This window comes from Salvelinus namaycush, chromosome 32, assembly GCF_016432855.1.
Source record: "Salvelinus namaycush isolate Seneca chromosome 32, SaNama_1.0, whole genome shotgun sequence".
Lineage (NCBI taxonomy): Eukaryota > Metazoa > Chordata > Actinopteri > Salmoniformes > Salmonidae > Salvelinus > Salvelinus namaycush.
The window spans coordinates 11,374,700-11,401,997 of NC_052338.1; the positions used below are offsets into that span (position 1 = coordinate 11,374,700).

At 40.5% G+C, this 27,298-nt stretch overlaps 2 protein-coding genes across 2 annotated transcripts in view; one reads left to right on the forward strand and one right to left on the reverse strand.

Annotated features, from left to right (window-relative positions):
• Positions 1–286: 286 nt before the first annotated feature.
• Positions 287–6,398, reverse strand: LOC120026820 (immunoglobulin kappa light chain-like). The gene is made up of 2 exons (XM_038971534.1): positions 6,088–6,398; positions 287–660 (listed from the first exon to the last, which is right to left on the reverse strand). The coding sequence occupies exons 1-2, from the start codon at positions 6,368–6,370 to the stop codon at positions 287–289; spliced, it is 657 nt and encodes a 218-aa protein (XP_038827462.1). The 5' UTR covers positions 6,371–6,398.
• Positions 6,399–13,950: 7,552 nt separating this feature from the next.
• LOC120027474 (semaphorin-4A-like) overlaps positions 13,951–27,298 on the forward strand; it is a 47,126-nt gene continuing 33,778 nt past the window's right edge. Inside the window, exon 1 of the mRNA XM_038972420.1 lies at positions 13,951–14,215. The gene's annotated coding sequence lies outside the window, so the exon portion shown is untranslated. The remainder of the gene's footprint in view (positions 14,216–27,298) is intronic.

Consider the following 27,298-nt stretch of genomic DNA (forward strand, 5'->3'; position numbering starts at 1 on the left):
AAATTACAATGGTCATAACATCCTTTGCTGAGTACTATGGTATAAATTGTCTTGCGCAAGATCATTTGGTGTTTGTTTCATACAGTATTGGCCCATTATTCATTGATTTGATCTCACCCCGGTGCAGACACACAGCAGTAGTGACAGCAACTATTATGGTGAGGAGAGCAGCTGCAGAGGCCCCATACATCAGCATTGTGCACATGGCATTGGAATCTATGGTGAAAATAAAGACAAAGAAGTTTAAATAAAGATAGTTTCATCTTTGTTTTCAGTGCTAAATCCCTTACTGAAAGAACAGGTGCAAAAGCTTAGTAAATCTGGGTCTCATGCAATTACCATTGTGTTGCAGCAGTGTTTTGGTGAGATTTTTCCCCTCAAACTCCACCACACATGTAAACTCTGCTCGTCTGTTCCACTCCTCTGCCTGGACAAGAATCTGGTTCCTAGTGAACTCTGTGGCTGATTCACTGTTGTCTGTCCAGGTGGAGTCAGTGAGTCCACTCTCTTCTCTCCCGTCTATGAGCCAGAACACACGGACCTGAGACGGGACCACTTCCAACACCAAACACAGCAGAGGGATGAAGGAGCTGTCACCCTCTGGCGAAGAGACGATTTGGATGGTTGGGGCTTTAGTGCTGTTCCCTACCCTTTCTCTCTCTAAGGACAAAATGGTCATCATTTTAAATGATTACATTATTAAGAATTACCAACTTGGTTTTCCTCCTGGTAAACTGGTTATTTAAAATAAAACTATGACGGGATTTATTATCAAAGAACATACAGTACACTACAGTTCAAAAGTTTGGGGTCACTTCGAAATGTCTTGTTTTTTAAAAGAAAAGCACATGTTTAGTCCATTAAAATAACATCAAATTGATCAGAAATACAGTGTAGACATTGTTAATGTTGTAAATGACTTTTGTAGCTGGAAAGGGCTGATTTTTTAAATGGAATATCTACATGGCGTACAGAGGCCCACAATCAGCAACCATCACTCCTGTGTTCCAATGGCACGTTGTGTTAGCTAATACAAGTTTATCATTTTAAAAAGGCTAATTGATCATCAGAAAACACTTTTGCAATTATGTTAGCACAGTTGAAAACTGTTGTAGAAAGAAAAGAAGAAGAAAAAAAATTGGCCTTCTTTAGACTAGTTGAGTATCTAGAGCATCAGCATTTGTGGGTTTGATTACAGGCTCAAAATGCCCAGAAACAAAGTACTTCCTTCTGAAACTCGTCAGTCTATTCTTGTTCTGAGAAATGAAGGCTGTTCCACGTGAGAAATTGCCAAGAAACTGAAGATTTCGTATAACGCTGTGTATTAGTCCCTTCACAGAACAGCGCAAACTGGCGCTAACCAGAATAGAAACAGGAGTGGGAGGCCCCGGTGCACAACTGATCAAGAGGACAAGTACATTAGAGTATCTAGTTTGAGAAACAGACAACTCACAACTCCTCAATTGGCAGCTTCATTAAATAGTACCCGCAAAACACCAGTCTCAACGTCAACAGTGAAGAGGCAACTCAGGGATGTTGGCCTTCTAGGCAGAGTTGCAAAGAAAAAGCCATATCTCAGACTGGCCAATAAAAATAAAAGTTAAGATGGGCAAAAAAACACAGACTCTGGACAGAGGAACTCTGCCTAGAAGGCTAGCATCCCCGGAGACGCCTCTTCACTGTTGACGTGTCTACACTGTATTTCTGATCAATTTGATGTTATTTTAAAGGACAGAAAAGTGGTTTTCTTTCAAAAACAACACATTTGTTGTGTTCATACTTTGTGCATGACACAAGTAATATTTCCAACAATTGTTTACAGACAGATTATTTCACTTAATCACAATTCCAGTGGGTCAGAAGTTTACATACACTAAATTGACTGTGCCTTTAAACAGCTTGGAAAATTCCAGAAAGTGATGTCATGGCTTTAGAAGCTTCTGATAGGCTAATTGACATCATTTGAGTCAATTGGAGGTGTACCTGTGGATGTATTTCAAGGCCTACCTTCAAACTCAGTGCCTCTTTGCTTGATATCCTGGGAGAATCTAAAGAAAATCAGTCAAGACCTCCAGGAATCTGGTTCATCCTTGGGCAATTTCCAAATGCCTGAAGGTACCACGTTCATCAGAAACAAACAATAGTACGCAAGTATAAACACCATGGGACCACACAGCCGTCATATCGCTCAGAAAGGAGTTGCGTTCTGTCTCCTAGAGATGAACGTACTTTGGTGCGAAAAGTGCAAATCAATCCCAGAACAACAGCAAAGGACCTTGTGAAGATGCTGGAGGAAACAGGTACAAAAGTATCTACATCCACTGTAAAATGAGTCCTATATCGACATAACCTGAAAGGCCGCTCAGCAAGGAAGAAGCAACTGCTCCAAAACCTCCATAAAAAAGCCACACTACGGTTTGCAACTGCACATGGGGACAAAGATCGTACTTTTTGGAGAAATGTCCTTTGGTCTGATGAAACAAAAATAGAACTGTTTGGCCAGAATGACCATCGTTATGTTTGGAGGACAAGGGGGAGGCTTGCAAGCCCGAAGAACACCATCCCAACCGTGAAGCACGGGGGTGGCAGCATCATGTTTTGGGGGTGCTTTGCTGCAGGAGGGACTGGTGCACTTCACAAAATAGATGGCATCATGAGGTAGGAAAATTATGTGGATATATTGACATCATCAAGACATCAGTCAGGAAGTTAAAGCGTGGTCGCAAATGGGTCTTCCAAATGGACAATGACATCAAACATATTTCCAAAATTGTGGCAAAATGGCACAAGGACAATAAAGTTAAAGTATTGGAGTGGCCATCACAAAGCCCTGACCTCAACCCTATAGAACATTTGTGAGCAGAACTGAAAAAGCGTGTGCAAGCAAAGAGGCCTACAAACCTGACTCAGTTACACCAGCTCTGTCAGGAGGAATGGGCCAAAATTAACCCAACTTATTGTGGGAAGCTTGTGGCAGGCTACCCGAAACGTTAAACAATTTAAAGGCAATACTACCAAATACTAATTGAGTGTATGTAAACTTCTGACCCACTGGGAATGTGATGAAAGAAATAAAAGCTGAAATAAATAATTTTCAACTATTATTCTGACATTTCACATTCTTAAAATAAAGTGGTGACCCTAATTGACCTAAGACAGGGAATTTTTACTTGGATTAAATGTCAAGAATGGTGAAAAACTGATATACACTGCTCAAAAAAATAAAGGGAACACTTAAACAACACGATGTAACTCCAAGTCAATCACACTTCTGTGAAATCAAATTGTCCACTTAGGAAGCAACACTGATTGACAATAAATTTCACATGCTGTTGTGCAAATGGAATAGACAACAGGTGGAAATTATAGGCAATTAGCAAGACACCCCCAATAAAGGAGTGGTTCTGCAGGTGGTGACCACAGACCACTTCTCAGTTCCTATGCTTCCTGGCTGATGTTTGGTCACTTTTGAATGCTGGCGGTGCTTTCACTCTAGTGGTAGCATGAGACGGAGTCTACAACCCACACAAGTGGCTCAGGTAGTGCAGCTCATCCAGGATGGCACATCAATGCAAGCTGTGGTAAGAAGGTTTGCTGTGTCTGTCAGCGTAGTGTCCAGAGCATGGAGGCGCTACCAGGAGACAGGCCAGTACATCAGGAGACGTGGAGGAGGCCGTAGGAGGGCAACAACCCAGCAGCAGGACCGCTACCTCCGCCTTTGTGCAAGGAGGAGCACTGCCAGACCCCTGCAAAATGACCTCCAGCAGGCCACAAATGTGCATGTGTCTGCTCAAACGGTCAGAAACAGACTCCATGAGGGTGGTATGAGGGCCCGACGTCCACAGGTGGGGGTTTGCCAGAGAACGCATTTGCCAGAGAACACCAAGATTGGCAAATTCGCCACTGGCGCCCTGTGCTCTTCACAGATGAAAGCAGGTTCACACTGAGCACGTGGCAGACGTGACAGAGTCTGGAGACGCCGTGGAGAACGTTCTGCTGCCTGCAACATCCTCCAGCATGACCGGTTTGGTGGTGGGTCAGTCATGGTGTGGGGTGGCATTTCTTTGGGGGGCCGCACAGCCCTCCATGTGCTCGCCAGAGGTAGCCTGACTGCCATTAGGTACCGAGATGAGATCCTCAGACCCCTTGTGAGACCATATGCTGGTGTGGTTGGCCCTGGGTTCCTCCTAATGCAAGTCAATGCTAGACCTCATGTGGCTGGAGTGTGTCAGCAGTTCCTGCAAGAGGAAGGCATTGATGCTATGGACTGGCCCGCCCGTTCCCCAGACCTGAATCCAATTGTGCACATCTGGAACATCATGTCTCGCTCCATCCACCAACCCCACGTTGCACCACAGACTGTCCAGGAGTTGGTGTATGCTTTAGTCCAGGTCTGGGAGGAGATGCCTCAGGAGACCATCCGCCACCTCATCAGGAGCAAGCCCAGGCGTTGTAGGGAGGTCATACAGGCACGTGGAGGCCACACACACTACTGAGCCTCATTTTGACTTGTTTTAAGGACATTACATCAAAGTTGGATCAGCCTGTAGTGTGGTTTTCCACTTTAATTTTGAGTGTGACTCCAAATCCAGACCTCCATGGGTTGATAAATTTGATTTCCATTGATAATTTTTGTGTGATTTTGTTGTCAGCACATTCAACTATGTAATGAAAAAAGTATTTAATAAGAATATTTCATTCATTCAGATCTAGGATGTGTTATTTTAGTGTTCCCTTTATTTTTTTGAGCAGTGTATATAGCATCAATCAAAAGTTTGGACACAGCTACTCATTCAAGTGTTTTTCTTTCTTTCTTTTTTCCTTCTACATCTATAATAATAGAGAAGAAATCAACTGTGAAATTACACATATGGAATCAAGTAGTAACCAAAAAAGTGTTAAACAAATCAAAATATATTTTATATTTGAAATTCTTCAAAGTAGCCACCCTTTGCCTTGATGACAGCTTTGTACACTCTTGGCATCTCTCAACTAGTTTCATGAGGAATGCTTTTCAAACAGTCTTGAAGGAGTTCCCACACATGCTGAGCACTTGTTGGCTGCTTTTCCTTCACTCTGCGGTCCAACTCATCCCAAACCATCTCAATTGGGTTGAGGGCAGGTGATTGTGGAGGCCAGGTCATCTGATACAGCACCATCCCTCTCCTTCTTGGTCAAATTGCACTTACACAGCCGAGAGGTGTGTTTTGGGTCATTGTCCTGTTGAAAAACAAATGACGCTAACCAGATGGGATGGCGTATCGCTGATTCATGCAGTCTCCTCTGAACAATTGATGTTGAGATGGGTCTGTTCCTTGAACTCTGCAAAGCATTTATTTGGGCTGCAATCTAAGGTGCAGTTAACTCTAATGAACTTATCCTCTGCAGCAGAGGTAACTCTGGGTCTTCCTTTCCTGTGGCGGTCCTCATGACAGCCAGTTTCATCATAGCGCTTGATGGTTTTTGTGACTGCACTTGAAGAAACTTTCAAAGTTCTTCATGTCTTAATGTAATGGTGTATCGTTTCTGTTTGCTTATTTGAGCTGTTCTTGCCATAATATGGACTTGGTCTTTTACCAAATAGGGCTATCTTCTGTATATCACCCCTACCTTGTCTCAAGACAACTGATTGGCTCAAACGCATAAAGGAAAGAAATTCCACAAATAAACTTTTAACAAGGCACACCTGTTAATTGAAGTGCATTCCAGGTGACTACCTCATTAAGCTGGCTGAGAGAATGCCAAGAGTGTGCAAAGCTGTCATCAAGGCAAAGGGTGGCTACTTTGAAGAATCTCAAATATATATTTTGATTTGTTTAACACTTTTTTGGTTAATACATGATTCCATAGGTGTTACTTCATAGTTTTGATATCTTCACAAAATAAAGAAAAACCCTGGAAAGAGTAGGTGTCTAAACTTTTGTCTGCTACTATATATATATTGTTTAATTTAGATTTAACATTCCGTTTTGTGTTTATTTTTTAAAGGTTTATATCATTATATACATTTTAGTTTTTTAGCACAATATCTTTTTCTAGTTTAGTAAACTTTGTAAATAAATATGAACATACAAGACATTAAATTACCTGTCAAAACAATAACCTTAGAACCATTGCCAGAGTACACCATTTTGGAGTGAACAGCCGAACAGTAGTACATGCCAGAGTCGCTCACTTTTGCATTGGTGAATGTAACAGAACATAGGTTGTCCTGTTCCTGGTCCTTTGAAATGTTATCAACCTTTAAGTCTGTACTCATGCTGTGTGTTCCAGTCCTGGGGTCCACTTTCATCCAACTCACAGAGAAGCAGTAGGTGATAATCTCACTCAAATGGCATTTCAAGGTCACTGTATCACCAGCGTTCACCATCACCACTCCAGGTGTCTGGGTTATAACTGATGTGTGTGTAGCTAAAAACAGAATTAGGAATAACAAGAATATAACATATATTTAATCTAATTACTGTTTAGCATGTTTGGTGCGTTTTCATAACTTTGTTAACTTTTTTTCATGAATATACCAAGCATGGATGCTGAACAGAAAAAAAGCTTAAATCACTGTCCACTTGTAAAAATATTTCGAAATTGAATCTTATAGGCCTGCTTTGTCTAACCTAATATGTTAATTATGTTGAAATTGCTTGATTATAACATGAACAAAACTACATTATAAACAGGTTATAGATTTAATGACATACTGTATTTCAGATCACTGTTTCATCTCACATACAGGTAAGTAAGTTCATGAAAATGTTATAACCTAGGCCGACTAGAATACTGTGGATATTTCTTGAAATAAATGAATGTAGGCCTATTCAGAGTAATGATGAAACAGTCTAAAGTCCTCACTGTCATCATGAGTTAGCGTTAGCCTAGCTGAATGTACCTTTTCTACATTAATTATCGACACATTGTCAACGTGTGCAGAATATAGTGTCATACTTGCCTTTCAAGACATAGCTCCAGCACAGCAGAAGTAGCAGGGGGCCTGGCATTTTAGGTTCACTAAATTTGAAGGGCATCATCACTTTGAGTCCGTTGAGCAACCTTTACGAGATGAAGATGTCTTGCCCCTAGTCCTAGCCTACATCTCAAACAGCGAGACCACCGTGACAACATCTCACCGGAAATGAACACGTGAAAAGTCCTGCGTTATAACTCAAACTGTGAGCAAGAAAAGATAGGTCAGATTGCAGCAAAGACAACAACAAAACATGTTTTTCGAATGAATGCGAGAAGATTGAGAAGATTGCACCGACCTACCTTTTTTTCTCACTCTAAGAACATATTATAGGCCTAGTTTTCTGTAAAGTAGTACAGGCCGGGAACTACCTTTTGTGAATTTTATTTGATATGGTCTTAATTCAATATTAATATTAGGCTATTTCATCATCATTATATTTTATCTTATCAATGATCCTCGTTTTTAAACAATGCATCACTAAAAACGTTAGTGCATCACTAAAAACGTTAGTATAGGCCTGTATGCCTATATAGTATTGTTACATAATAATAATATAGTTATTATAATTGTTAACATTGCCTAATTATCTGAACTTAATATAATTAGCTTTATTCATGGCTCTGCATGCAACTAATGATGATTCCAAGCCAAATCCAATTTACAAACTTGCATTACAGGCTGTTTTATTTCCAGACGGGAATAGAGAAAAAAGTAGAACAAAAAAAGTTTAAGAGAAACATTACATAGCCTACATTCAAATACAGACAGTTACGTGCTTCATAATGCTTATTTTTGTCTTATATAACAAAACAACAGTTGCAATGTTTAATTTGAACACACTAAATCGGCTATAGTTCATATTCAAGTGGGGAAAAACAACATTGTATTGAATAGGCCTTGCCTATCATTCAAAAAAACGAAGAGCTACATACAGATCGAATGGCCGGAGTGACATTATATTCAGCCGTGTTTATGCTTATGTTCGTAAACTCCTGCCATTTATTTCTAACGTTGCTTGCCTTGATCTAACCACAAAGGGCGCAAGGGATGTTGCAACCCAGCGAGGAAAAATTGCTTGTCGCGGCGCCTACACAAACTACCTGTTTACCATTGTGGTTTCTAGACCACCAAGCTCATGGAAACTCTGAGTGTGCATGACAATGCTTTCATTGCTGAACATGTCAGTCTGAACATATGTCCGGAAATCGCCAAAGGAGTTTGATGAAATTACAATAAAATGTTTTAGGCTTAAACATAAGAGATTAATGGAAATTACCTAAGTAAAACTGAAAATATGTCTAACGGAGAATGTTGTCTTCACGGTAAAGGCAAAGACGGCATGGCGATGGAGCTAAATGCGTTGATGCTGCAATCATGCGTAAAAAAAACGTTCTCAGTCTTGGTGAAAAATGTCAGCATTTACAACACAACTATGCTATGAGTTTGTGGCTTTCAAGAGTTAATATTTTGCATCAAGTCTTTAATGCAGTGTGTTGGACGGATGAATGAATGATCAAGAGGACCACAAAGGAAATAAGTCCCAGACTTTGTGTTATCCTCGTGCTTGTTTAAAAAAGAAAGAAATTATGGTCAAATGAATAAACTAAACTAAATCTGATGCTGAACTGTAAACTCCAATAATTTCCCCATAACATTCACATAGATGCTTCTAGTTGTTAGGAATTAGATTAAAATAAAAAACATTTGGACTTACAATGATTGGGGGTGAACTTGAAGATATTTCAATCTATTTAAAAATACATGTTTTTTACCTTTATTTAACTAGGCAAGTCAGTTAAGAACAAATTCTTATTTACAATGACGCTGGCCCACTTGTGCGCTGCCCTATGGTACTCCAAATCACAGCTGGGTGTGATACAGCCTGGTGTATGGATCTAATGCATTATAGACCCACAATTGGCACAAACAAGCGCGTTCAAATGCCAATGCCCGCGCGCCCTCTTTTGCTAAACATTTACGCACTGTGGTTAGGCCACCATTTACCTGGTCTCTCGAGTCGCAGACAGTCGGAAGACACTACCATGGCTTATATCCTATCAAAGACAAATTATAAACGTATAAATCAACAGCCTACTCAGCTACATTAATAACAGGGTATTTACTTGAAGGTATTTACTTTAAGATTGTAACAATTGTTTGGATTTGCAGGCCTATTGAATAATGTGTTATGGCAACATGTACCGTTTATTTACCATGTCAGATAAAGTGTAGGCTATGGACCAATATCTGCAGGAGCTGTCAATACACGTACCCCTCAATTTTGCATATTTAGAAAAGGTGCAAAGACCTGCAAAAGTTTGAAACATTGCCATGCACACAAAGGGCTGTTCCGAGGTAGCTGCTGAGCCTAAAATCTGATTTTCCCACCTGTATTTGGGGAGTTTCTCCCATGATTCTCCGCAGATCCTCTCAAGCTCTGTCAGGTTGGATGGGGAGCGTTGCTGCACAGCTATTTTCAGGTCTCTCCAGAGATGTTCAAGTCCGGGCTCTGGCTGGGCCACAAGGACATTCAGAGACTTGTCCCGAAACCACTCCTGCGTTGTTTTGTCTGTTGTCCTGTTGGAAGGTGAACCTTCGCCCCCAGGCGGAGGACCTAAGCGCTCTGGAGCAGGTTTTCACCAAGGATCTCTCTGTACTTTGCTCTGTTCATCTATCCCTCGATCCTGACTAGTCTTCCAGTCCCTGCTGCTGAAAAATATCCCCACAGCATGATGCTGCCACCACCATGCTTCACTGTAGGGATGGTGCCAGGTTTCCTCCAGACGTTACGCTCATTCAGGCCAAAGAGTTGTTTTCATCAGATCAGAGAATCTTGTTTCCTGAGTGGGCTGTCATGTGCCTTTTACTGAGGAGTGGCTTCTGTCTGGCCACTTTACCATAAAGGCCTGATTGGTGGAGTGTTGCAGAGATGGTTGTCCTTCTGGAAGGTTCTCCCATCTCCACAGAGGAACGCTGGAGCTCTGTCAGAGTGACCATTGGGTTCTTGGTTACCTTCCTCACCAAAGCCCTTCTCCCCCAATTGCTCAGTTTGGCCGGGCGGCAAACTCTAGGAAGTCTTGGTGGTCCAAACTTCTTCCAATTAAGAATGATGGAGGCCACTGTATCTTGGAGACCTTCAATGCGGCAGAATTTTTTTGCTACCCTTCCCCAGATCTTTGCCTCGACACAATTCTATCTCAGAGCTCTACGGACAATTCCTTCGACCTCATGGCTTGGTTTTTGCTCTGACATGCACTGTTAAGTGTGGGACCTCATTTAGACAGGTGTGTGCCTTTCCAAATCATGTCCAATCAATTGAATTTACCACAGGTGGACTCAAATCAAGTTGTAGAAACATCTCAAGGCTGATCAATGGAAACAGGATGCACCGGAGCTCAATTTCGAGTCTCATAGCAAAGGGTCTGAATACTTATGTAAAGGTATTACTTTTTATATTTGTTTAATAAATTTGCAAACATTCTGAAAAACCTGTTTTCGCTTTGTCATTATTAAGGGGTATTGTGTGTAGATTGATGAGAATTTGTATTTTATCCATTTTAGAATAAGGCTGTAATGTAACAAAATGTGGAAAAAGGGAAGGGGTCCCAATAATTTCTGAATGCACTGTATAGCCAGCCGATCTACTTAGGCATCGGCACCACAGTGATTTTGGATACCTATGTACTGGGGTCTGGATACCTATGTACTGTAAATAAGATATTTCTGTTTTTATTTCTGTTTTTATTTATGAAAGAAAAAGAAATGTGCAAAAAATTCTAAAAACCTGTTTTTGCTTTGTCATTATGGGGTAATATGTGTAGATTGATGAGAAAAACACATTTAATCAATTTTAGAATAAGGCTGTAATGTAACACAATACGGAAAAGATGAAGCAGTACGAATACTTTCCGAATGCACTGTATATTGGAAATTCTGTGACTATTCAGTCAATAGCTTTTGAACCAAGCATGCCATGACTATGAGTATGGTATATTCTGAAACAGGGGTGAATGGAGAACAATTCACACCTTAAAAAGAAATACTCCTACTAATAATAATAATAGATTTCCGAATGCACCGTATATTGAAAAATCTGTGACTATTCAGTCAGTAGCTCTTACACAAAACATGCCATGATTAGAACAATGATATATTCTGAATCAGGGGAAGATGGAGGAAATTACCCCCCCCCCCCCCAAAAAAAATGCAATGAAAAATGTTATGGAACAAAAACAACAAAAATTCTCCATCCTCCCCTGATTCAGAATATATAACTATCATAGTCATGGCATGCTATTGAAGAGCTATTGAAGATTGAAACTCACACAAAAAAATATATATATATACACACACAACAACAAAAAGCGTGGATTTTTCTCCATCCACCCCTGATTCAGAATATAGCATCCTTCATAGGCATGACATACTTAGTTAAATAGCTATTGAGAGAGAAAACCGAATATCCACCGAATGTCCAATATAAAACACATTTTACCTCGGTACAAAACCAGCAATTACGCATGTGTTTTAGCCTACACATAACTGTGGCTAAAACTGGACCCCTCGAGCTAATAAAGCCTAAATGTCAGGATCAATACTTTAGATGACAAAAAATAGACCGGTTTAAGAAGGAACCAATAATGGACAGTCTAAACAAGCGATGCAAGAGTTGTGTCAATAATATAGTACTAGGGGGTAACTAGCCCTCAGGGGGTAACTAGCCCCCCCCGTAATTCACATTAAGACCACAAGCTATTGCCAAATAATTTCCCCAACACTTTCCCTGGCTGACACTACTCTTGCTCAACCAAAAATGTCCTGTGTCATCACAACTTTTGGAGATATTTCAACACAACGCGTGTGGTAAGTTGATCTAATTTATTTCAATTTAGAAAAAGTTGTAGATATATTCCAATGAAGTTAGATCTAGATTTTTTTTATATATATATACAAGTAGGAAAGCCTTAAGATAAATAATCCATTTGTTTAGAGAGAACATTTTTTATGAATTTTTACGAAAGTAGTAATATGTTGGATGAGTGTGTTGAGGGAAACTCGAGGGTAACTGGCCCCTTTATGGTTATGAATGGGTTTCTACCTGTCATTTAGACAATGACTAGGCCAGTTAGCGCTAGTTTATGCTAACTTGAGTTGTGCTCCAATTTTACTTGGGATAGCTTTATTTGTTACCTATGTACAAGTTAGAATTGTGCAATAGCAGAGCATAAGAGTTGCCACATCAATGTTACACTGAATTAATTAGTTAAGTTATTGTTATTAAATGTTATATTCCATTCCAATATTATATTCCAATGAATATTGTTTTTAAATAATTAAAAACTATTGAAAACCTTTTGCTCCTGAATGTCATTTTAAAGACTGCTGGGATCTAAAATCTTGCATTATTCAAATACTATTTAGTGCAAGTGTACATAATGGATTGTATGGGAAAGGAACAACAAACATCGAACAAGAAAATGTATGTGCAGATGAGTAAAAAAAATAAAGGGGACTTTACATCAAATCTCCTCATAGTCCGGATATTAATGGTGACAAGTGCAACACCATTTCCCCCCCATATTTTATTTAAATAATAAAATAAGACAACTAGACTTAGCTTTTAAGGATTACTTACTAAAGAAAAAAAGGGGTGGGGCTATTTTTCTTTAAACCGCCCCTTTTCTATAAACAACATTTCATGAAATAACTAAAATACTGTAGCCATTTATTTACATGACCTTTATCCACATACCAATTTTTCTCCAAACATTGCTTTTTTTGTGTCAGCAATTAGATATTGTTCTTAGTGTGGGCTAGTTACCCCCTATTACCCCAACCGTTTCGTCCTCACGATTATCCATTGAGAAATTCTTCATTGGAGGTTTTCTCAGCGTTGATATGTTTTAGCAGTTGTTAAACTGCCTAGTTCAAAATTGCCGCCGGTATAGGCATGTAACGCCCATCTGACTATCCAAGATAGCGGCTGCGGTGGCAAATTGGTTTAGATTACATGAGAAGAAAATGATGGTCTGTTATAATAAGCGTTTTTCTTGTCCTTTCCTTAATGACCTTCTGTAAACCGTCCCAACAAGAAGGCTGAGTAAAGGGCTTCCTATCATTTTCACCAGAGAATTGACCAGCGAGAGATTGACTGAAGATAAATTCTGTGGAGGGAGCAAGATCAAGTCATGACCAGGTAAACTGATTCTTTATCTACAGTACATGTCTGCACCTGTCATGAGCTCTGAGGCGCAGGGTTGCAGGGGGTTTATGCATCCTGTGCTGTGTAGGTTAAGTTTTGTTTTATACCCAGCAAGCTGGTCCAGCATATCAAGCTAATGAATGGCTTAACAATATGTTACTTTATCCCAGGTAATTTATTTGCACGTTATTGGCTACACTCATCCAGGTATCACCTGTGAGATGGTTTCGCCTGCAAGGTATGTGTGAATAGCCTACCCAATGGTTTGATTTGTAATTAAAAGCTTAGGCTATGAGATGCTTTTCTGTCATTTTGTAGATATCAAGTGGCCATCTTAGTTTCAGGTTTTGATCAATTCAATTTGGCTAGGTCTACCTATTCAAATATATCCTACAGTAGACCTATTTATAATCGGCATTGTTTTGTTTCCAAAAACGGATAGTCAAGTAATATGTCTGCCAGAATGCTCTGCTGAAGTTGAGTTAGTAGTGGTTGATGCCAGTAAAAGCCAGATTGGGCTTTAAGTTGACAATGGCATTGAAAAAAATGTGTTAACATGAATTGTAATGAAGGGAAAATGTAATGATGTGACCTCAAGCGACATGGTGGATTTGTTCGTATAGCCTACAATATTGTGTTAAAAGCAGCAGAGGATAAAATACATGTTGGTTGTCTTTTCCTCCTGTAGATGGCGCCTGTTGATCACTAGAGATCAGTCTACTAACAGCAATCTGTTGATCAACGGTGTGTGTTCACTTCGCTGAACAGGGGCAATACAATTGTATGGGAGAAAGCAGGCCAGGCAGACATGCGTTTTTCATCTGGGAGCGCCATGAGCAAATGTTTACGGTCAGAGGTTTCCTCTTGTGGGCACGATTTATTTCGTTCGTAGCGAGAAGAGAGCTTGCTACCTTAGTGGCGTAGGTAGGCTTCTACAACAATCAGACCGTCTACCTGAACGCAAGGGCGCTCTGGTTAGATCAACGGGAGGGAAATATAAGCACCAACACTCGGTGAAGGTACACAATCCTCTGCACTTTGAGATGTGGGTAAGAACGCTGTGTCGAGTAGGGCATTTTAGCAGCTTTTGTTCAATTCGTTTGCACAACACGTTAAATATAGGCTATATGGCTAGTTATGCACTTGAAATTAGCACATTTCAACCAGCACAACGAGAATGTCGTTAGCCTGCTAACGTTTGCTAGCTCACTCTTTTTTTCAGTGAGTGTTTTGATTGCAAACAGCCCATGTTATAGCCAGCATACTCATGGCAGCCTGCACATGTTTCTGTAATTTGCGTTACAGAACAAAAAACCGGAACAAAACCGATGCACATGTGTGATAATGCACGCTTGTATTTTGCAAATGATTCTGAATGACTTTTGCGCGCTATATACGTAGAGAACGCAACAATTCTGGGATGAATATGGGAAAACACGTGCTTCCCTCTGTCTTTGGCATGTGTTGACTGTTTTCCATGTTCTTGTACTTGGTTGTTATTGTAACGTTATGCAACTTGCTTCCAGCGTTCCCTCAGGAATTCGACGTTTGTGGGTGTTGAGTAATATCAGCAGTGAAAATATCAGCTATATTCACTGGCACATAAACCTTTGCCCTGTCTGTTTTCCCGGCAACGTTTCCAACCAAACTCATAACATGGCGAAACGTGTCACGATTGTCTACACTCGGTCTCAAACGTGAGTCTACCCCCCTGATTCCACTGCTGCATAGAGATACAGAATACCCATGAATAGGCTATATCTGCGTAACAAAGTGATTTGAATGCCTTTTTGTTATTCTGTGACCGACCTAATGCCAAGGGAAAGCCAGGCTGGGCTGCAAATATAAAGGCAAGGAAGTCATAATTGACTGACTATTGTCTTTATGGAGAGGGAGGGTCTTCTTGCTCTTACCTACTGAGGTGGAAAATTGTATAGATAGTTGAAGTGTGCATCAAAGGGGCACAAACAATTGCTTCTGCCCTTTGAGGAGGAATTCCACAGCTCTTGAAACCAAAGCTTGCACAGCACAATTATCTTGCATGAACTCTGCTTCAGCCTCAGGACATGCTTGCTGATGCTTTATAACCTGGCGGTAGTCGTTGTCCAGTCCTTTCATCTGACACTATTGTTCATTATTGGGGGATTTTCCCTCAGATCTTTGTATCATGAGTCAATGAGTAATGTTTGATAGCAGAGAAAGGGGTGTGGTGGGCAGAAGTGCAGGTATCTGCTGGTTTGTCTATTTTTAAGAGAGGCTTTGTATGCTTCATTCACACACCTGTCACCAGGCAGTCTGTCAGCTATGTACAGTCTTGTATCATTAACCTTTTTTTAAATGACTATAGTATTTGTTGATTAAAGTGGAACTGACATAATGCTATCAGGTTGTAAATCACAGCTGGTCTGGTACATTGTTTGCTGCCTCAAGCCTATTGGGATGCATTGTTTCAGTTTTAATACTTTGGACAAAAATGGTTGAATGTAACGAAGGCTGGGAATGTCAATATAATCATACTAGCATAGGCAATGATAACAAGTCAGTCATAATGTGGCTAATAGGATAGCTTATCTATTTATGTATTCATTTATTTAGCAAGCTAAAAACACGGAGCCTAATGTTAGCTATAAATGCAACATGTAAAGTGTTGGTCCTATGTTTCATGAGCTGAAATAAAAGATCCCAGAAATGTTCCATACACACAAAAAGCAAATTTCTCAAGTTTTGTGCAGAAATTTGTTTACATCCCTGTTAGTGAACATCTCACTATCTCACTCTTGCTAACATTAGTTGATCTGGTTGTTGATGTGCATAGGCAACTGAGCCAGAGAGAGCCTACCTCATTGTTTGATCAATAAGACTGTAAAGTTCCCAAATCTAAGAGGACTCCTGTGGAATTTGCATATTTGCAGAAATCCATTCAGGTGTATTTTGTGGCTTTTGGCGAATGCTTTTTAATGGTGTAAAGTCACGCTGTTACTGCTGCCTGTAAACACGCAGCCCAGTTTAAAGTGAATGATGGCAGGCCTGTGTGGAAAATGGCTTATTTTCATATAGGCCTAATGTAGCTCTGATTGGCTATTGCTGTGTAGAGTTCGGTCCTGGACAAGACGGTTGTTTTTATTATGATTTATTTAGTGCAGTGTCTATTAATTGTCCAAACGCACAGTCGCTTTATAACTCTCTATATTGCTATAGAATTTTCACAAATTACTTATATGAATGTTTGGGATTGAAGTAGAGTATGAAAATGGCCATATGTTATTTTTATTTAACTAGGCACGTCAGTTAAGAACAAATTCTTATTTACAATGACAGCCTACACCGGCCAAACCCGAACAACGCTGGGCCAATTGTGCGCTGCGCTATGGGACTCCCAATCACGGCCGGTTGTGATACAGCCTGGATTAGAACCAGGTTGTTCTGTAGTGACACCTCAAGCACTGTGATGCAGTGCCTTAGACCGCTGCGCCACTCGGGAGCCCCAGAATGTGGGTGTATATGAACGTATTAAAATCTGATTTCATGTTGCTAAAAAGCTGTCAGTTCCACTTTAAATCTGACTTTGTTAGTATAATGAGTAATTAAGGAATGTCAAGTTACAAGTTAATTGACACGACAAGTCGAGAAATAGCAACTCTACAGAGCGCCAATGGCTAAATTACTTCCGGACATGAACGGTTTGTAGAGTTCTTCCTCCTCACCTTTCTATGCTCTGGGCTGGTCAGATCTGCTGTGGTCATGGCAACCCCACAGGGGCCTAGGGGATCAAAGCCTTCCCTGAGCTATTCCAGGAGACTTTCCTCTCGCTTTTCACGTGCTCTCTCTGTCCACTCTCTCAATGCCATATATATATATAAACACACACACACACACACACACACACACACACACACACACACACACACACACACACACACACACACACACACACACACAAAGACACAAAGACAAGTCTTCTCTTTCTTTCTTGTCTTCTATTTCTTTGCAGCTGGGGTTACCCCTACCTAGGGCTATAGAGGTCATGACATTTTGTCATGCGAAAGACTGCCTGTCTCAAGGGTAATTGACAGTTAATGAACATAAACATGTTTAGCAACTCCAGACCTCCACACATACAAGCTGCGTACAAGCCGCTGCTGCGTGCCTTTGGAACATCTGCATTTTAAAAAGTATAATAAATCAATTGAATATATACCATAGTAAATCCATTGTTTGTTTTAGGCAGGTCTAAAGAAACATGATATGAAGAAAATGTATTTCAGATTAACAGAATATGGGTTGGCCTATTTATTGTATGTTATCTGGCTATGCCACATGCAACAGGCTTGTTCATTTAGCAGACAAGATGTGTCATTATTTTATATGAATTTATAGTAAGAAGAATATAATTGAACTTAGCTGAATAAAATTGAAAGGATATTTTTCACATGCGAGTGCGCATATGAATGCTAGGTTGAGTGTAAAAGGGATTATTTGAAACAGGTTCTATAGGCTATGCTAGATTTAAAGTTGCCAAATAACTCTAGTTGTTAATGATACAAACCTTACATGCTGACCAGACCGCACGTAGATTTTTGTCAATCCACCCCGGACGCACTCGGGACACGCAGGTTGAAATATCAAAGCAAACTCAGAACCAACTATATTAATTTGGGGACAGGTCGAAAAGTATTACACATTTATGGCAATAGCTAGCTAGCTTGCTGTTGCTAGCTAATTTGTCCTGGGATATAAACATTGGGTTGTTATTTTACCTGAAATGCACAAGGTCCTCTAGGACAATTAATCCACAGATAAAAGGGTACCGTTAAACCAAGTTCGTTTCTAGTGATCTCTCCAGGGTTCTTCTCCTCCTTTGGACTTTATATGGCGGTTTAACTTTAACCTCTACAGGATCGGTGTTTCCCCCTGCGTGACGGTTGAGCTAATGTAGGCTAATGTAATTAGCATGAGGTTGTAAGTAACAAGAACATTTCCCAGGACATAGACATATCTAATATGGGCAGGAAGATTAACAAGAATTTAAGCTAACTGCACTGTCCAATTTACTGTAGCTATTACAGTGAAAGAACACCATGCTATTGTTTGAGGAGAGTGCACAGTTATGAACTTAAATGTATGAATAAACCAATTATGAACATTTGGGCAGTCGTGATGCAACATTTTGAACAAAAATGCCGTGGTTCAATGGATCAGTCTAAAACTTTGCACGTACACTACTGCGATCTAGTGGCCAAAATCTACATTTCACCTAGATTCCTAAGTCATATGTTAGCCTTTCTCTTGCATTTCAAAGATGATGATTTAAAAATAAACATTTATAATATTTTTTGTATTATCTTTTACCAGATCTAATGTGTTATTCTCCTACATTCCTTTCACTTTTCCACAAATGTCAAAGCGTTTCCTTTAAAATGGTATCAAGAATATGCATGTTCTTGCTTCAGGTCCTGAGCTACAGGCAGTTAGATTTGGTATGTCATTTTAGGCGAAAATTGAAGAAAGGGTCCGATCCTTTTTAAGGTGCATTACCACAACCAACTGGGCTGGAGTGTGGACCTCAGTTCATCTTTCAATCACCCACGTGGGTATATGCTTCTCAAAACTAATGACGAGATGGCACGTGGGTAATATGCTCCTGAAACCCAACGAGGAGATGGAAGAGGCAGGACTTACAGCGCATCAAATGACACAAATAGAACCGAGTTCTATTTTAGCGCTTGGCCACGCAGACGCTCGCGAGCAGTGTGGATTCAATGATTGAATAACATGTATGTGAGTGGTGTGGTCAGCATGTTAGAATGTCTTAGAAATCAAAACATACAGTGCCTTCGGAAAGTATTCAGACTCCTTAACTTTTTCCACATTTTGTTACATTACAGCCTTATTCTAAAATAGATTAAATTGTTTTGTTTCTACATCAATCTACACACAATAACCCATAATGACAAAGCGAAAACTGTTTTTTAGAATTCTTTGCAAATAAAAATATATATATCAATTAACAGACCTATGAGATTCGAAATTTAGCTCAGGTGCATCCTGTTTCCATTCATTATCCTTGATGTTTTTACAACTTGATTGGAGTCCAGGTGGAGTCCACCTGTGGTATATTCAATTGATTGGACAGGATTTGAAAAGGCACGCACCTGTCAATATAAGGTCCTACTGTTGACAGTGCATGTCAGAGTAAAAACCAAGCCATGAGGTCAAGGGAATTGTCCGTAGAGCTCTGAGACAGCATTGTGTCGAGGCAGCGATCTGGGGAAGGGTACCAGAACATGTCTGCAGTATTGAAGCTTCCCAAGAACACAGTGGCCTCCATCATTCTTAAATGGAAGAAGTTTTGAACCACCAAAACTCTTCCCGGAGCTGGCCGCCTGGCCAAACAGAGCAATTGGGGGAGAAGGGCTTTGGTGAATGAGGTAACCAAGAACCTGATGGTCACTCTGACAGAGCTCCAGAGTTCCACTGTGGAGATGGTTGTCCTTCTGGAAGGTTCTCCCATCTCTGCAACACTCCACCAATCAGGCCTTTATGGTAGAGTGGCCAGACGGAAGCCACTCCTCAGTAAAAGGCACATGACAGCCCGCTTGGAGTTTGCCAAAAGGCACCTAAAGACTCTCAGACCATGAGAAACAAGATTCTCTGATCTGATGAAACTAACTCTTTGGCCTGAATGACAAGCATCACATCTGGAGGAAACCTGGCACCATCCCTACAGTGAAGCATGGTGGTGGCAGCATCATGCTATGGGGATATTTGTCAGCAGCAGGGACTGGGAGACTAGTCAGGATAGAGGGATAGATGAAAAGAGCAAAGTACAGAGAGATCCGTAATAAGGCGAAGGTTCAACTTCCAACAGGACAACGACCCTAAACGCACAGCCAAGACAACGCAGAAGTGGCATCGGGACAAGTCTCTGAATGTCCTTGAGTGGCCCAGCCAGAGCCCGGACTTGAATCTGATCGAACATCTCTGGAAAGACCTGGAATTAGCTGTGCAGCAAAACTCCCCAGCCAACCTAACAGAGCTTGAGAGGATCTGTAGAGAATAATGGGAGAAACTCCCCAAATACAGGTGTGCCAAACTTGTAGCGTCATACCTAAGAAGAATCGATGCTGTAATCGCTGCCAAAGGTCCTTCAACAAAGTACTGAGTAAAGGGTTACGCACAGCAGGTCTGAATATTTATGTAAATGTAAAATTTCAGTTTTTTAAAAACATTTTATTAGCAAACATTTCTAAAAACCTGTTTTTTGCTTTGTCATTATGAGTTATTGTGTGTAGATTGATGTAGAAACAAAACAATTTAATCTATTTTAGAATAAGGCTGTTACGTACCAAAATGTGGAACAAGTCAAGGGGTGTGAATACTTTCTGAAGGCACTGTATCTGGGCTGCACGGTGCGACTACAGCAAGCCTGGATTATAGACTACTGATTATTTGAGAAAGTCGCAGAGAAAGCGCTCTGTTCCTTGCCTTACACACTATTCTCTCAAGCGATCATATTTCCATCCTTCAGACTATTCCAATTTTATCTCGATTTAGAATGACCCATTATCAAATGAGCAGGGTCAGAGGAAAAAAGATGTCATCCACATATGCGCTTGAGGCCGCTATCCCCGTTTTCTTTTGGGTAGGCTACTCCGGTTATTCCACTCCATGCATCAACTTCTGTTTGAGTAGCATGCAGCCTCTCGCTGCACGACAGGTGATATTCCATACGGACGGTAGTGAGAGATTCTGTAGCTAAAGGTATCCTAATGTGTCACCCTATTAATTAAGAAAATATTAAAACAGGTCATATTACTAGGCTATTAAATATCAATACAAATTCACTATTGTAGGCTAACTCTGTAAGCCGCCCTGCACAATCAATGAACCGACAGCATCGCCTAGGCCCATAGGTTCTCTCCCAGACTCATTGATAAAAACTTTGGAGTGTACCACAAGGTAACCAGTCCATCCAGTATTCGTAATACCTTCCACGTTCAAATAGACTAGAATTTGTTTAATTTTGGAATATAGGCTAGAACAATTAAAGAAGATCTTATATAAAAACAATTTTACACGATTTTCTGCTGTGCGTAATTTGCTGTAAGCTATGTATTGTATAACGAACGGCACAATCATTATTCTATTTCAGTTTTTTTTTTTGAGACTTGATATCAGTGGTTAGAAGGACAATAGATCTTTGAGTACCAGGCCATTAGTGAGTTAGACAACCAATGCATGTCCTGAATGCATAGGAGGAGATTACCTCGTAACCGACTTCAGTGGGTAAATGCTCACCTTTTGATAGCCACTGGCATACCATTTATTACAGAGAATCTGTATCCTCTTGCCTATTGGCGACTTAGCGTATTCAAGCCTGTCTCAAAATGCAACACTGCACCTTTAAGACCAAAAGAATACTCTTCACATGACTCGCTTTTCAAAGATGTCTAGAAATGTACTCGTTTTGTGCCCTTGTAGGAAGCAATCACTCTCCTATTGCTGACTACAAATGATCTATAACTGGACTAATGAGCAAAGGATGTAAACAAGTGTGCACACGTGGCTACATGCAGCTCTCGCGTTGATCTCAAAACAAGCGCATCTATTCATGACCATTCATGCTGTAAACACATTCCAGTTCAAAGTAAATGGCACAGATCCATATGGCAATGGTCTATTTAAGCAATAAGGCATGAGGAGGTAATGTATATGACAAATATACCACGGCTAAGGGATGTTCTTATGCACAACGCAATGCGGAGAGCCTGGATACAGCCCGTAGCTGTGGTATATTGGCCACATACCACAAACCCCCAAGGTTCCTTATTGCTATTATAAACTGGTTACCAATGTAATTAGAGCAGTAAAAATAAATGTTTTGTCATACCTGTGGTATACGGTCTGATATACCACGGCTGTCAGCCAATCAGCATTCAGGGCTCGAACCACCGAGTTTACAGTTGCATATAGGCCTATTGCAGCCATGACTGTTTATGCTGCACCGGTATGTGTAGAGTAAGGGCTGAGTAGTGCGTGTCAATGTAATAGAATCCTACTCCGATGCGTTCTGCCTACAAAAAAATCTCTTTGAATAGTTTGTTTTGGTATTTTGCATTGAAGTGGCTATTATTGCGTTGATTCTATCACATTTGCCACAGTAAAAGGAAACATTGATGGTGTTAACAGGGAAATCTCTAGAACAGTGGTCACCAACCTCTTCTGAGTCAAGATCAAAATGCAAGCCGATATTTATCTACGATCAGATTTTTGTTTTGCTTAACTTGCCATGCCAAAGTATTGTTTAGGGCATTGCTCATTCATACTTTTTAAAATCATTTGCTTTTTATTTTACTGGGCTGATGGTGCCTGCATCTGTTGGTCAGTCTCAGCAGAGGGAGAAAGCAGCAGACTGAGGGTCCGCCTCTCAACATCCCTCCACTCTCCCTTTACTCTACTGACACTGACCAAAAAGGTACACAGTCCTCCAGCTGCTAGTGAAACTCGAGTCACACCGCATCATGCACAAATTCATGTTGTTACTCCTGTGACCAGACAGAGAAAGTGAAATATTCCTCTAATATATTAAAGAAGACCCAAGCCGCTAATAATAACAATGCAAGCCTATAGATGCACTTTCCTACTTATTCATTACTGCTGCACTGCTTGTCGTAGCGCTGAGTGGAAATGGGTGTTGACAGTGCGGAGTAAGAAGTTTAAACATGAACTCACTCTTAATAACAGCATCTCTTTGCCATATGTGTTGACAGTTTTCTCTTGTCATGGTTTTAAACATTTTGAATTCTCACAGTATCAACTTTTCTGTAGCTTTCTTTTATGCCTGCTACGTGGCTGCAGACACTGTATTCTGAGCCATTCGATTGGCCAGCAGTAGGCCTATAGTGCTCTTGATTTCCTCTTTGGGACCGCCGGGAAGGCAGAGTTTGTACCTTCAGACACATGAAATGGTTCAAAATGGCAACTGTTTGCCGACCCAGCGTGCAGTGCAGCTGAATGTGTGCACCTACTGCCAACAGCCCCGTCCCCCCAATCGAATAGGAATGGCTTGGAGATCGACCTGTTGGTGACCACTGCTCTAGAAAGTTGGGTGAAGTTCAATCTCTCTCTGTGGGCGTATATTTCTCTGTGGCAGTCCGGGGAGCTGCATGGCAGTCTCGGGGCTAGCGCACACACACACACACGCAGCTTAGAGGGAACATTGGTGACAACACTAGGAACGACCCAGAGATCTTTGAGCTATGTGGGTTATAGTGACAGCAGGGCTCATCTCGTCACATGTTTGTCACGCTGGAGGTGTCACATGGACATGCTGGCGTCCCTAATCCTTCTTATTCTGATGTTCATGGACTAGTAGTCTTAATGATTCCAGTGAGTTGTTATGCTTTATCACCCAAGTATAATAACTCAATGCATGTACATTGAGTTAACGCTCAAATGTCATCATTATGTGCATATCCCAGACTAGTGGTTCCCAACCAGGGGTACTAGGACCCCTGGGGGTATGTGGTCTAGCCACAGGGGGTACTTGAGAAGACTCATTAGACTTACTGGTAAAATGCACAATAGTGGGTACTCCAGGCAGAGTCAAATTCAGTTGGTGGTACAGTAAATGAAAACTGTTGGGAACCACTGACCCAGTTTACAGGCTCAATCTAGGTGATGGAAAAACCAGCCAGATTTTCCAGTGATGTAACCTGGTCTACCAAGCCTGAAAAACCGGTTCTGCAAAAGCTGGTCCCTAATAATTGTAAGATCCCCCAGACAACGCTCTGTTTTCTATTAGTGCCCTGCAGGAATGCAGCATCGCCTGCGCACATCTCGCCCTACATCCTTCACAACACTGCCCAGAAAGGTAGAAACAGGGTGAGGGAGAGAGAAACTGAAAGGGAGAAAGAGAGATTGACACTGCGAGAGAAACCAGGGTGGAGACAATTGGAGAAGCTTGGAGAGGCAAAGACTGACCACCAAGGAGATCTCAAACAGGCTCTGCTCTCTGATCTTTTAACCCCTTGGCGAACGAATGTTTGAGATGTGTTTTTTTGTTTTGCTGGAATAGGGAGATTAGTAGCTCCTGAATTGGATGTTTTCATTCTACAGAAGGAAACTCTGAAACCCCCAGAAGATGGGTCACCCTGACATAGGTGAATGTACTTTATATCAAGGTGAAATAAGAAAAGACAAACTAACCAAGGACATACCTGCTGTGGTATGTGTATGTTCCAAGAGTAGGCTAATTAGGCTATGCTTGTTCACATTTTGGACAAATGGCTGTTGTAGTAGATGTTGTGAAAATATTGTACATTTTACATTAGACTTATTTGAGTTAGATAATATTCTCCAAAAGGGTTTTGGCAAGACAGATGAATGGCAGGTATATTTATAGTTCCAGTAGATTGACTTGGAACGATTACTCAGATTAATGATGAGATCTGTTGGCGAGGTGCTTCTGTCTAGACAGCCTGATACTTCAACCTGTCCTCATTGCCACAGGTAAAGGCTGACATATCTGTGCTAATCCTCATGCCTACAGCATCTGTGTAATCCTGTTATGTCACTGACAGGGGTGGACTCTGTTCTTGATTGGCCTATTGACCCAACACCGAGTTGGCACCGTCTATGGCGTTATGGGGGCTCCTCGCCATGTAGAGCGTACTTAAGTAGGGCCCTATAAAATCCTGGATGTCGAGAACGCGGACGGAATCACGGAATCCAGACATTAAAACGGAATTCAACAATATTCGAAAATGTATAGAATTTAGTAGTAAATATATTCTAAAATGATTTTGACCAAGAATATCATAAGACGTGAACATATTGAATAAATTGCATTTGCCTTCAACCTTCTGAAGCACAGTGTTAAATAACACTGTGAGAACAATATTTTGGGGGGTTTTATTACTTTATTTTTACGTTATAATAAGGTTGGTAGCAACATGGAAAATCATTGTAAATCTGAGTCGCTAGCTTGCAAACGTAGCTACACAATATCAAAGACAATATCAGCATGTAACGTAGCTAGTTAGTGCACTTCACATTTAGGTGATTTTACAGCGATCAATTGAGGACTCTACAATCTCACCATGTTCAATCTGATCGTTGTGCCTCAGAGTAGAGTCAACATTCGCAAGGGCAGATGTACTTTTGAGAATTGAAACGTTGCGATGGATCATTGGGGATCATTCAATATTCCCTTTTGTTGTTCAGTGAAATCATCCCATGTGAAGAGTCAACTCATTTAATTAAATTTCAGTTTGTAACTAAATTATTATTTTTTTGTTTCTCTTGGAAGGATTTTATAATTTGCAATTATGTCTACTTATGATAAGGTAAAAGGTTTCTGTCTCCATATGATATGGTAAAAATATCCAATGCAAAAAATCAACTACATTTAAATGGTATTAATATTAATTAGCATATTCCCGTTAATTCCCACGGAAAGTTTCCACCTCTGAATGTGTCCCAAAATGTGCAAACCTAATCGTGACATTACGTACATGCAACGAAAATAGGCACGTTTCTCGACATATGCACCGACTTTGAGAAGGTATTGCGTGATGATTAGCTTAGCAACTGCGTGACGCAGCATGACAACGTGAACTTATGCTGGGTGGGACGTTATACGTTCCTTCATTCATTGGATTTCTAGCTCCTTTCTATAATATATCTGGCAACGGCACCATGCAATGCACCCTGGACTAAAGAGCTGGACAAATAGGAAAGATGTCCTAGACCCTCCTTTTAATTTACACATTTCTCTGGGTAGGAATATTGCAAAAATATGATCAATGGCTCCTTCGAGAGAAGACATCCTCCCTACTTATGACATCGGCCAGTATTGAAATCTGACATGTATGATAGACATTTTTTCAATCTGAAAGTTGTATTCCTATTAACTTCATCACGGTGCTACGTCACACCTTCCGGATTTCTACCTGCTTGAACGCCGATCACTTGAAAACATTAAATACTTTTACGAGCAAAAACCTGACTAAACAGGAACAATCTTAAACCTGGAAAAACTAAACAAAGAAAAAGTTGTTTTGGAAAAACGGAATTAGACAAATCTAAATAGATTTTACATGGCCCTAATTACCTTGCACAGTAGATATCAATGAACATATTGGTAATGCATTTCCCTATCTCATTTTCTTTTAAAAAGATCATATTGTTGTGAGCAGCAGTCATTTCAACCTAGTGTAGAGTAGGTCTTATCTGTATTCGTCACTGAACCCCCGTGATGTTCGGTATGTCAACTATCACTTTGAAATTCCATTTAAGTCCAAAATCAGTTTGTCAGGTATTTCTCTAGTTATAACCGAAATGACAGAATTTTATACCATATGAATCATTTAATTTAATTTAGGAAATTCCATGAGGTTTCTAGTAATGTTTTCCCCTAAAGAGCCTGTACTAGTCTGAAGTAATTTATTCCTCTTAATGCAGACTGGGGACGACTGATTTTGGATATGTTTTTCTGAACTTATTAGATCATTTTAACTCTGTCACATGACAGAACTAAAGAACCCTCAGGTTGATGGTGCCTTGTTATGATCTATAATGCTCAAACATACTAGTGGTTTTGCTTCATAGTGTAGAGCATCGTTTCCCAAACTCGGTCCTCTGGACCCCAGTGGGGCCACATTTTGGCTTTTGCCATAACACTACACAGCTGATTCAAATGATCAAAGCTTGCTGATTAGTGGGTTATTTGAATCCGCTGTGTGGTGCTAGGACATACAGTGGGGAGAACAAGTATTTGACACACTGCCGATTTTGCAGGTTTTCCTACTTACAAAGCATGTAGAGGTCTGTAATTTTTTATCATAGGTACACTTCAACTGTGAGAGACGGAATCTAAAACAAAAATCCAGAAAATCATTGTATGATTTTTAAGTAATTAATTAGCATTTTATTGCATGACATAAGTATATGATCACCTACCAACCAGTAAGAGTTCCGGCTCTCACAGACCTGTTCATTTTTCTTTAAGAAGCCCTCCTGTTCTCCACTCATTACCTGTATTAACTGCACCGGTTTGAACTCGTTACCTGTATAAAAGACACCTGTCCACACACTCAATCAAACAGACTCCAACCTCTCCACAATGGCCA

Excerpts from the sequence above, each read along its gene's own strand:
- LOC120026820 (XM_038971534.1), bottom strand. The coding sequence starts at position 6,370 with ATGGTGAACGCTGGTGATACAGTGACCTTGAAATGCCATTTGAGTGAG. Across the intron at positions 661-6,087 it reads TAAGGTTATTGTTTTGACAG|AGAGAGAAAGGGTAGGGAAC; the intron begins GTAATTTAATGT and ends TTTTGTCCTTAG.